At 40.1% G+C, this 12,099-nt stretch overlaps 2 protein-coding genes across 3 annotated transcripts in view; one reads left to right on the top strand and one right to left on the bottom strand.

The window, feature by feature from the left end:
* Positions 1-1,978: 1,978 nt before the first annotated feature.
* LOC133412354 (TMF-regulated nuclear protein 1-like) lies at positions 1,979-7,951 on the top strand. Its single transcript, XM_061695439.1, has one exon. It carries the CDS (start codon positions 2,024-2,026, stop codon positions 2,609-2,611), a length of 588 nt encoding a protein of 195 aa, XP_061551423.1. The 5' UTR covers positions 1,979-2,023; the 3' UTR covers positions 2,612-7,951.
* asap3 (ArfGAP with SH3 domain, ankyrin repeat and PH domain 3) overlaps positions 7,089-12,099 on the bottom strand; it is a 40,258-nt gene continuing 35,247 nt past the window's right edge. Inside the window, exons 24-26 of one of the 2 annotated variants that reach the window (XM_061695438.1) lie at positions 11,657-11,864; positions 10,881-11,008; positions 7,089-10,685 (exon numbers count right to left, since the gene is read on the bottom strand). In XM_061695438.1, coding sequence (XP_061551422.1) covers positions 10,673-10,685; positions 10,881-11,008; positions 11,657-11,864 — 349 coding nt within the window. In that variant the 3' untranslated portion in view covers positions 7,089-10,672. Of the gene's footprint in view, positions 10,686-10,876; positions 11,009-11,656; positions 11,865-12,099 lie in introns of both variants that reach the window. The other variant, XM_061695437.1, reaches the window with a different exon arrangement.

Here is a 12,099-nt window from a genome sequence, read left to right on the forward strand (position 1 = left end):
TTGAGAGGAGCCTGATGAGGTGGCTGGGGCATCTGATTCGGATGCCTCCCGGACGCCTCCCTGGTGAGGTGTTCCGGGCACGTCCCACCGGGAGGAGACCCCGGGGACGACCCAGGACACGCTGGAGAGACTACGTCCTTCGGCTGGCCTGGGAACGCCTCGGAATCCCCCCGGAAGAGCTGGATGAAGTGGCTGGGGAGAGGGAAGTCTGGGCGTCCCTGCTAAAGCTACTGCCCCCGCGACCGACCCGGATAAGCGGTAGAAAATGGATGGATGGATGGATGGATGAAATGCCGATATTCCACTCCATCCCCCAAACTAGTTTTTTTGTTGTTGTGTCTTTAATAAAAAAATAAATAAATAAATAAAATAAAATAGCACTGTATTGTATCAAAATATCAATTCATCCATTTTGTGTACCGTTTATCCTAATTGAGTCGTATGTGAACTGGAGCCGGAGCCTATCCTCGCTGACAGGCGGGGTACACCCTGGACTGGCCGCAAGCCAATTGCGGGGCACATATAGAAAAACAACCATTCACACCTAAGGACATTTTACTCTTAAATGAACCCAACATGCATGATTTTGGAATGCGGGAAGGAGCCAAGGTCTCTCAGAAAGGGACGAACGCACGGGGGCAACATGCAAACTCCACACAGGAAGCCCCGAAGGCCACAACCCGGTTTGAAACCCTCAACCTTATAGCTGTTAGGTGGATATATGCAAACCATGAGACCAGTGATTCTCAAAGCGTTTTAGTTAATAATGGTATTTCGATATAATATTGCACATTGATTTGATTAAAGCAAATAGATGTGCTCTCACCCTCCTTCCATGCGAGGATACGTGCACTAAAAGCAAATAGCACAGATTAATGTAATCCAAAACAGAGGGAGGATGCATTTTGGGAGATAGGAAGCCATGCATCTTTAATCCCACTTTTTGCTTTTGATGAAAAAAAAAATATGAGTGGTGAATCGCATTCAGTGAAGTACAATGCAAATCGAAGTTTTTGTGATTACATACATCTGCAGGGAAGCCGTGCTAAAATGTGTGGGATGTTTGCCAGCGATGATTGCACACCATGTAGGATTAGCTTGGAGTGAGTGTTTATCTTGCGCAACCAAACAAATCTTTGAACAAAAAATAAAAAAATAAATAAATAAGGCATTATACCAAAGAGACCAACTGCAGCTGTCTTGACTTCATCTCTAACAATTTTACATCACAAATGAAGAATATTTTATTTATACAACAACGGTGTCGTTGTGAGACACAAGGACAAGGTGATAAAGGGAGAGGCATAAACTGGAGCATCACTCCCCTCTAGCGCTCCCCTCACTCAGGGTTATTGCTATAGAAGCAACCGGCAGAGTGACGAAAGGAAAAAGGTTAGGCTTATAAAAAAGCAACAACAAGAAAAAAGTAATGAAATGAGGAATATATATATTACTTTAAGCAAAATGTTCTGGCAGTTGGTACAGAAAATGTGACTGCAAGATTTCTATCAACAAATAAATATATATATATATATATATACATATATATATATATATATATATATATGTATATATATATATATATATAAAACCATATAGACTACATACACCTAATGAATTATGGTATTTCTTATTTTAAGCTAAACTTATTTATAAGCAGCAATATAAATCTCAATAACAAATTACAACCTTCTATTAACCTTTTAAAAAGCAAGTGAAATGCTCTTAAAAAAAAAATGTAAATGCCTGGTAAGAATAAAAACATCTCGTTAGACAGAGAACAAGCATATTTTGCCTTGATTTGAGATATTTATTCTTGGTTAGATTTGATATTTTGCAGTAAGTGCAGCATCAGTAGCACAGCCAGCCAATTGGGAGCCAGCAGGCTAGCCCACGAGCCAATCGGCTGCGAGGAGGTTCTGCCCCCACCCTCCTCCACACCAGAGAGGCTCGCATCCTTCGTCACTGATGAACGGAGCCTCATCCGGGACGCATCGCTATCGGAGGTGAACCGTAAGCAGCCATGAAGAGACGACCGACGACCCCCCAGGATGAAGACCCCGCCGAGGCCATCCTACAGCTCCATCCGCACTCGCCTCCATCCTCCTCATCGTCATCTCACTCTCCTCTATCGGCCATGCCAGCCTCCACGTCCGCCCTCCTGGCTCTGGCCTCGCCGGCCACCCGTCGCTCCATCTCCATGGGCGACTTCCGGAGGGTGACGGACGCCGCGCTCGCCGCCTCCGAGCCGGCGTCCGCCTCGGCCACGGCGCCGTCCTCCAAGCTGGTGACGCCGAGCTCCAGCATGGAGTTCGAAGCGGCTCGCCGCCGCCTCTTGGAGGTGGAGGAGCGCCAGCGAGTCGTACGGGAGATGGAGCGGAGACTGGAGGAGCTCCGAGAGGTGTTCGTGCGCTCCGAGCAGGAGGTGGTGCTGCACGGGGAGCGACTCGCCAGGATGTCGGGAGCCGCCCAGCAAAGCGAGATCTACGTGGCCGAGGGCGGCCAGCGCTTGAAGAAGGGACTCAAGTTCAAGAAGCACCGACCTACCATCGTGTTCTCCTCCATGCTGGGACTCCGAACGTGCCTGCCTTGGCCCGTGAAGCTCAAGTAGGACAGAAGATCGTGAACCGCCCTCCACCATCTGTGTGTATGTTTGTTTGCTCTCGTATCCTGAGGCTGGTCCTTCGGGTCTTTGGAGTGCCTGCGCAAAGGAGCTCAGGAGCCAGTCGATCCAAGTGATGCTCTCTGCCTCGTTGTCGTGGAAACCTTGCTTCTCTCTTTTTTTCAACATTGACGAGACTGCGTGGTGCTGCATGAATGACTCACGTAGGATGGCATTCGCAATGGCTGAGCGCGCAGTGAACCCCCGTTTATAATATATTCTAGAGCCACCCGTGACAGGCCGGGGAAAAAAATTATAGACTGTAAAAAAAGAAATTTTTAAAATAAATATTTTACCCTCCCACACACTTTAAACACATTTAAACTACACGTTTTTAAGTATTTCTACACAGTATTATTCATAATATAAAACGGGAACTACGTTCTGACTCTCTCGCTTGCGCAGTTTTCCAAATAAGAAGCTTCAAGCTCTATTTTCCACCACAGTTGACATTTACCGTAAAACAAGAGCATTAAACAATTCAAATTTCAGCATCCAAAATGTTCCAACAAACCATATATGAACCAAAGTCAGTCTAAATTCAGACTTGCCTGTATACTGTAAAAACCCTTTAACAAAAAACAAAACAACAACAACAAGATCGCTTCAAAATCTGTGAGATAGTGGGGGGCACGAAAGATGAACCGCGATAGCGATAGCGGGAGATCACTGTATAGGAAAAGCTAACTGGAGATGTGTTTAGAATAGGACCTGGCAACACACAGTGTGCTTTGATGTCTCTGTGATTCATCACTTTGAAGGAGGTGGAGGAGGAAAAAGCGACACAAGCGCGCGGCGACGCCAACTGCGGCCTCCAGTCTCCACGGCAACCACTGTTTGCTTGCTCGTCGCCACAAAGCTGCACAGAATGTATCCGAGCAGACTGCAGCAAGCAACGGACGCTTCGATTGAAAACAAACACGCTTATGTACTGTACGTCAAAGGCGACACTTGAGAGGGCATACACAGTTAATATTACTGTAAACGCTTCGAATGTACACTTAAAAAAAAAAAAAAAAGACAAAAAAAAACCAAAATGGAATGTCCACTTAATATTTTCATCAGCCGTCTCCATAGCATCATCGTTTGGGAGTTAAACTTTAAAATATCATGCGGATATTTTTCGTTTAAAGTTGACTGGAAGTGGTTGATATGAAAAGAGTGTGTTATGTTATATTGCGGGCTCACATTTACGAGTTGTATGCTTCACCAAAAATGTATCGACACTTACAAGACAGGACATTAGGTACACTATCTCATGAGATCCAATGCAAAAGCTGCATTGGCCCTCTCATATTGACATTAATTTTTGATTTGCAATACAATAATAAACACACATGGTGTCCATAAAGTCTCACAAATTATCAAATTTACTACACAATCAAATGGATGGACAAATCTGTGGAAATTATTACAAAATGGTGAGTAGATATTGATTTGTTTAATTTAATACACCTGAATATTAGACACCATTAGTTCCACAAAGCACTTCCAGACTGTACTCGATTTAAATACTGATTTCAATTGTAAAGACACTTTGTGGACACCCTACATTGTCAGTGAGCACTCCGTTTGGATCTCGTTAAAAACTGTGCAGGTGTACCTAATGTTGTGGCCGGCGAGTGTGCACACGAAACTCAGCAGGCACACCAGGGACGTCTATTGTCGGCATTCGAAGGTCAAAGCTGAGCAGGCTCTCAGCTCAGCTTTCATGACAAATCTATGCGGGCTGTGTGAGTGCACAAGCGGGAAACTGGACATTATTAGTCCAGCATTAATATTTTAGTTGCATAGTTCACTGCCGTCCTGCTAAGATATGTTAGAGTTGAACGTGTCGCCATTGGTTTTCTGGCCTGAAAGCAAATGCGATGCATGTGAAATGTGATGCAATGACTGATTAGGAGGGTATTTTCACAATTGGTTCTATTCAGCAGAATGATCAGTTCTACGCATATGTGAACAGTCAAATCGGATTGAAGCAAACCGATTTGAGATCGGCTAAGGTCTCAACCCGGTTCTGCTTCAACTCCACAGTGCAGTTCACTCAACACGTGCGCAAAGGTCCGGGTTCAGAAGAAGAACTGGTTCTGATTTTGAAAGAACTTTCAATGTGAACTGCTCTTAGTTTGCTTCAAGTCATCAGAGTGGAATTCTGTGGGCAAGGTGAACGCAAAGTGGTCCAGGTTTATTTTGCTTTGTATTGTCACAGGCCCAATCAGACCTGGAATGAATCTGGAAGAGAACTGGTTCCTCTTTCACAAATACACGCAATGTGAACATTGAATATTGAATATTGAGGCAAAAAAAGGGTTCCTTTGATGTCTTGAAGTTGGTAGTGAATTGAACAAACTTTCAATTTGGTTTGCCTCAGAGCAGTTTGCCTAACCCAAATTGGTCCAGGTTCACTTGGCTTTATATTACCTCACGACCCATCAGACCTGAAGGGGAGTTTATTAGTCAGCATTCTTTGCGCCAATGTGAACAGTCCAAAACTGATTCAGACCACTCTGAAACAAACCAAATTGGTTTCAATTGGCCTCTTTCAAAACAACTTTTAACATAAACACAAAAAGGCTTGAGTCACGTCCCTTACGAGTGTTGAACTTATTAGTTCATATTATTTGCATTTATGTGAAACAGACCATCTTTCCGTATCAACTCTTCAAAGGGCTCAAAGGATTGTGATACGAGAACACGGTCAAGCAGAGTGTAGACATACAGTTCTCATCTTTCACATCAATGATAGCCATAACGACCTTACGATTGACTAAGTCTCTATTAGCATTCCACTCTGCCAAGGGGGCGTCTCCTTGCCATTGACTGTATGTGCTACCAAACAAGCACCGATGATGATTTATATTATTAGCTAAGAGCTAACACAGATTAGGCCTTATATATGTATGCATGGTCCTGTATGTACAGTCTGTAGAAATAATGTTATACAAACGGCCTATATCGCTTGTTTGTCATATGCCTTATGCAATGTCTGTGCAATGGCAGTGAGAACACTTCTGACAAAGGAGACAAGGTGAGAAGGGGTCACACATCCAAATAGGACACAAGACAACAATGTTGTTTGTTTCCTCTAGTTTTAGGACTATGTTTCCCAAAGAACTCTAGAATGAATGTACTGTACTGTTTATTATTACAGAAATATGTGGTTGTTGTTTTTTTTTTTAGAAAATACAGTATATATGATTTGGAATTATATTTTATTTGGACCTCTGCCTGGCGAGATGCTATCATATTGGACAAACAAAAAAAACCTGCAAATAATAATACATAAATGGTATTTATTCTGGTTAGTTAAACAACATAACTAAATAAATAAATCTTTACTTTGACATTTTATGTCAACTGTTTTCACACAATTATTATTTCACTTGTCCATCACACGATATAACGGATTAATAAAATAAAATGCTTAGTTACCCTTGATTTGTTATTTTTGTCAAAAGAAATCAAATTGTATAAAATAGGTTAATGTAAGTATATTAAAAAACATTACATATTTTAAAAGAAATTAAATATGTAAATATGTTTTTTTTTTAATTAAATATGTAAAAATTAGAATATATAAGGAAATATATATAGGCCTTACACAGACTTTGGCCATACAAAGGTCCAAATGTATTTTTTTTTTTAAATTAATATTGAATGTACTATATTAATATTTTGTACTGCTATATGTTTGGTACACCTTTAAGTTGTAGTATAATAAGCACAGAATTTCGTTTTCTTTAAGTCACAATTTGCTGAAGATGATTGAATGTTTTGCTATCTCATCTGGGCCTCGTTTGCATTCATTTTTTAATTCACAGCCTTAACGCCACGCTTACTTAAGGGAATCAACCTTTATCACTTTTGAAAACAAGCTTTCTACTGCACAGTGCAAAGAATGAATGTTGTTATATTTTCCGCATACTTTTTGTAGACTCGTTCCACATTTAAAGTTGAATACTCTTGACGATTTAAGCTCAGCGCTGCAATGTACAAGACTAAAAGGATACATCGTTAGGATTAAACTGGCTTAATGATTAAAAATGTTACATAAGATTTCAAGCTGTTTTTCTGTGAATTCCTAATTGTTTGTGGATTTACTACCAGCTTTTGATGGATATATTTTTCAAATGCATCACTTTGCGTTTGATTAGCAATCGTGGGGTGTTGTTTAATCATTTTCTTCATTCGTAGAGGCTCTTTAGGGTTGAATGCATTCAAAATCCAAGTTAGATTAACAGTGCATTTTAATGGGAAATGACTGGAAATGCATTCAAATTCCAACTTAGCACTCATTATTGTAAGGCAGGATTTGTGAAGTTACATTAAGATGTTTTTGCTGTTGCTCACTTGATGGAAACATTAAAGACACAACTCAGGGTGCATGTAAGAGAAAATTAATTTTTCCCATTTTAACTTTCCACGTCACAGATGGCTTTTATACAGAGATGCTAATAATAATACATTCGAGGCACACTTAAATAAATCCAGAGATTTATTCATTCTTGTTTTTCACAGATAAGTACTGCATCCTGCGGTGTGCTGCGCATACATTAACGCTATAAATCCATACAAGGCTTAGGGAGTGTGCGTATTGGCTATGAAGCAGAAACATTGTTGTTATTATACGGGCTATGTTACATAAGTGACAGGTTGGAATGTCATTGTGCTGGACACTGGGTTGCAGCTGTCAAGAGACAGCCATGCTTGCAGAGGAGGTTACAGAGGCATGATAGTAATATTAAAGAGCCAAGCGCAGCTGTCAAATTGCATAAACACATTGGATTCGAGAGCATCTGTCTATGCTTTTTGGAATAAAGGAGCAATTGCACATTGGACTAAATTTCCTTGATTAGCAAAAGAGGATATTGAGTCCTCGTCGAGTTGTGGGAAGAAGTTTACATACACTATATTAAACATGGACATATTCATTTTGGGCTAATCCAATGGCTACTGTCAGACAAATCTCTTTGGAAGCCTTTTAAAAGATGCGACAGCAGCTGTTAAGTTGCATAAACATAACGGGGACAATTTGTATATCCTATTTGGAATAAAGGAGCAATAATACATTGGCCTAAATGTCCTTTATTGACAAACGGTGCAATTATAGTCCCACTCTAGTTGTGACCAGAAGTTTACATGCATTCATTAGGGTTATGATCATATAGGCATCACTTTCATTTTAGGCTTTTAATGATCTACCTTTTTGAGGGTGGAATGATTGTTTAGACATGGCTCCAAAAGACCCCAACTCCCCTGACACCTCAAACAAAAAATAAAATAAAATGAAAAAAAATCAACATCTCTCTTTCTTTTCCATTGTTCTGAGTATTTGTCAAGCCAATGGTTACTGTCAAAACAAATTGTTTATTGTTGTTTAGAAATGATTCCAGAAGGCTTTAAACCTACAATTCTCCTTCTTAGAGTTAGTTCCTTGGACTTTCCCATTGTTCGTTGAATATTGGTTGATCCAAAACAAATCATGATCTATTAATAGGGCTCGTCAAGTCAAAAGACATACAGAACATCTTGACTTCTTAAGAAAGCAAACTTGTTAAGACTGAATCAACAGCGCCTCTGCTGACGTGATAAATCAAGAATAAATTCCACACAATCGACAGAAACATATTTAGCGAGTATTATGCCCAACCCTAAGCTTTACATCGTTCATCTACAGAATCTAAAAATATGCATTATAATCTTTGATTGAGCTCCATGTCTGAATCGCAGCAGAGTGTGACATGCTTGGTATTGGAATCAGGACCTCCAAATCTGAGGTCATGGTCAAAAAAGGATGGCACGCCCTCTGCATATTGAAGGACAAGTTTTGCCAGAGTTCAAGAACTTTGGGGTGAATAATGCAGAGTTGGTGCAGCATCTGCAGTAATGCAGACTCCGCGTAGATGGATGGATGCGCTTTATGTTGTGACTCACTGTTCGACATTTCTGTAAATTCTACATTGTTTTTACCATACAGTAAAATACTGTAAAGTGACTATATAGTAATTAAATGTACAGTATTTTCCACTGCATCATGGGATTTTGTTAACGTCATACACCAAGAACAGCGTGTTACTGTATTTTTTTAAAATGGACTTTTTTAAAACTGTAAATTGAATTACAGTGAATTTACTGTTTACAGTGCTATTTACACAGTAACATTTAGTTACTGTAATTTACAAATACAGTAACACCCAGTTACTGTGAAAGTAATATGTAGTTTTTAATACTATAAACTTAAATTACAGTAACTTACTGGCAACAGTGTTTCATTTAAACGTGCCGAGCGTTACGCAACACTCCCAGGGAAAGGACAAGCGCTGCACGTTTTGAATGCGTGCAGCCAGTGTAGGCCGCACTAAATAATTGAATTGATTCATGCTTGTATCGAGCAAAAAGAAGCACTTAGCAGCTTTGTTCTCTTTGTGCTTCTGCTCTACTTGTGTCTGGGACGTGACGACGACAACTAACTTGCACTGCACACTAGCGGCCCACAATACTAGGTACACCAGCGCTCGTAAATGACACCATTACAAAGATAAATGACACTATCAGAGGTATTAATTTAACAATATATTACAGAAGTGCACTGTATCATACCGAGAGGCGTTCCTAAGAATTGTGTTACTTTCCAAATACGCTGAGAATATTAACTCCTCTTACAGTGTACAGGTGTACCCAATAAAGTGTCCAGCGAGTGGATATTATGACTAGATGGTGCTTGAGTAGAGACATTTAATGTGTATGCGCAACAATAAATGCAATATTGAGCACAGTACAAAACAGACTGTATTAATTCCTTTTAAAAATAAACAATGTACAAGTGTATCTAATAGTGTGGTGGGCGAGGGGAGAAGTACGAACACACGTATATCAGTGGGCATTTTAGACAAGTATATACATCAATTAACATGTACAGTAATCCCCATGACATGAGTTACACATTTTTTAGTTATATGTCAGTATATAAAAAAGTTCCTAAATACCATAAGCTAGTTACAATATGTACAATAAGTGCAATTGCGTGTTTGTGCTGCACACAAACCTCCAGTAAATATCTTCACTGATCACTAATATCAATAAGTATTCCTGAGGCTGCTTTTACACTGCATGGTTCAAATGAAACAATTACGACTTTTTGTACTCAAGAGACACAATTGGGAAATATGCCAAAGCAGCAAAAACAAGGGGAAAAACTATGCATGGAATCGTATATCTTCAGAATGGAATCGGCCTCTTCCAAATGTGATTAAAAGTCTGATAAGTATCAGCTACGTGCCCCCATTATTGAAATATACTGATCAGTAAAATATACATCGGTCCAAACTACATAAATAAACATGATCAAACACTCCCTGTTAAACAAAACTATAGCAAAATGATGAATCTGACATAAGCATTAAGTCTTAATTGGGCACTTGGACCAGATAGTGTAAATCCAGCCCAATAGTCTCTTAATTAACCCTGTTAATTTACATATATTTTTGACTCAAGTCACAAAACACTATTCCCATTTAAGCTCATAACAGCAGCAAGCAACTTCTTGAGACAGCAGCTGGCCTTTTGAGATATGAACACCCATTTCTGAGGAATTCTTCCGTGTGAGTTTAAAGTGCATTTTAAAAAAGAGATTAGCCCGGCAAGTTACGGGAAAATGGTTGTGTATGCCGACCGCCGTACCTGTTAATACAAACATTTTAGTCAACTGAAAAAAGTTCAATATAAGGACAGAGGTGTTCATTAAGATTTTTGAGAGTTTTCTATTCCTGGTCGAGAATTTCAAATCATACTGTGTAGTCTCTGCCCGGGAGTGTCCAGAATTCGCTCACCACGTTGCGGTTTGAGCAAATCCACATGGGAAAACAGCATAAAAGTCCACTTGACCGCTATAACGTAATCATGCCAACGAGCATCCGACGCTGGCTCAGTTCGTCATTCGCAAACGTGTTTAATCTGCTACTTTCTGGACGTAGTTGATGGGGAAGGTCCCGCTCCTGGACGAGTCCCCTTCTATGTAACCAACCTGTTAAAATAGAAAAAACATACATAAAAATACATTCAAACTATTGCAATATGCATATTTTAACATAGCATAAACAAACTGAAATGGGAATAATACTTTTTTTTAAAGTACTATTCTCTCAGCTTTTGACACAACAACAACAACAACAAACAACCTTGTGGGGGAAAGAAAGAGCTGATAGTTGCACTTACCCACCAGTGGGGATCAGCGGAGACCGTGACCACAATGGTCTCGTCTTTGAAAAAGGTCAACTGCTCCGAATTGGCGGGTCTGCAGTCCACTAACGCCTTGACCCGCTTCTGTTGGTGCCTGTTGCCCGAAACCTGGCAGTTAAATGGGAAATAATGGAAAAAGGATGCATCTTTCACAATGAGACACTTTTAAAAAAAAAAAAAAAAAATTGCACTATTTACAAAAAGTTAGGGATATTTGGCTTTCGGGTGAAATTTCAGAGTGAACCTGAAATAATCATGAGACAATTGATCAACAGTACCAGAAGGGACTTTGAAGTGTTATAGAAAGGCATATAAGTAGAAATCTTTAGAAATGTTATTTGTTCAAATACGTGTTGTGAATTCACTGTTCATCTCACAGTCATAGATGATAAATGTGCTCTGTTAAGAAAAATAATAATAATTAAATTGCCCACCTCTGGCGCAGTGGTTTCATGTTTATCAAATCAGAGGCACAAGATGGGGCCAGAGACAGCGGATTTTTTTCCACATAAATCATATTTATCATGTACTAACAACAAGTCATTAAGACTGTTTGAACAAAATATGACCAAAAAAAGGTTTGTTTTTGTTTTTTTAAATTACAAACCACCCCTTTAAAGTCATCTGTAAAGGTTATAGTGGATTTTAGCTTCCCTCCTGAAATTTCATCTGAAGTCCAAATAGCCCTAACTTTTTGGGAATAGTCCAAGATGTTGTCAGGACTTTTAAGGCTCAAAGGGCCATTTGCAGCGGTACCATAGCGTTCCGGCGTGGTCGAAGGGCAGAGGTGACACCCGGCGAAGAAGACGGGGCAACCGCGGTGGGTACCGGGCTGAAGCCGGCGCAATTTCCCCCCAAAGTACAATACGGCTCCTCCTGGTTGCTGGTGGGAGACAACGTGGCACACTTGCCCTGGTTGCCTCCTCCGCTGCACGTGCGACGATAAGATGTGGTCTTCTCGGAACTGGAAAGAGGTTCGACGTCGGTCACAATCAGAGGTTGCAAAAGTACTCACACGCTATACATAGGTAGAAGTATAGAGTGAACTCATTTATCGAAGTAAAAGTAAAAAAGTAAAGACTGAAATGTACTTCAGTGCAAACGTAAAGAGTAAAAAATATTGTTTTACTGTCAATTATATACAATACCCATTCAGCTAATTTTGCAACATGGGAAAACCTTTTTTCTCTGCACACAAA

Source organism: Phycodurus eques, chromosome 14 (assembly GCF_024500275.1).
Source record: "Phycodurus eques isolate BA_2022a chromosome 14, UOR_Pequ_1.1, whole genome shotgun sequence".
In the NCBI taxonomy this organism is placed as follows: domain Eukaryota; kingdom Metazoa; phylum Chordata; class Actinopteri; order Syngnathiformes; family Syngnathidae; genus Phycodurus; species Phycodurus eques.

What these genes read in the sequence shown, in the direction of transcription:
- LOC133412354 (XM_061695439.1), top strand. Translation starts at nt 2,024, where the DNA reads ATGAAGAGACGACCGACGACCCCCCAGGATGAAGACCCCGCCGAGGCC.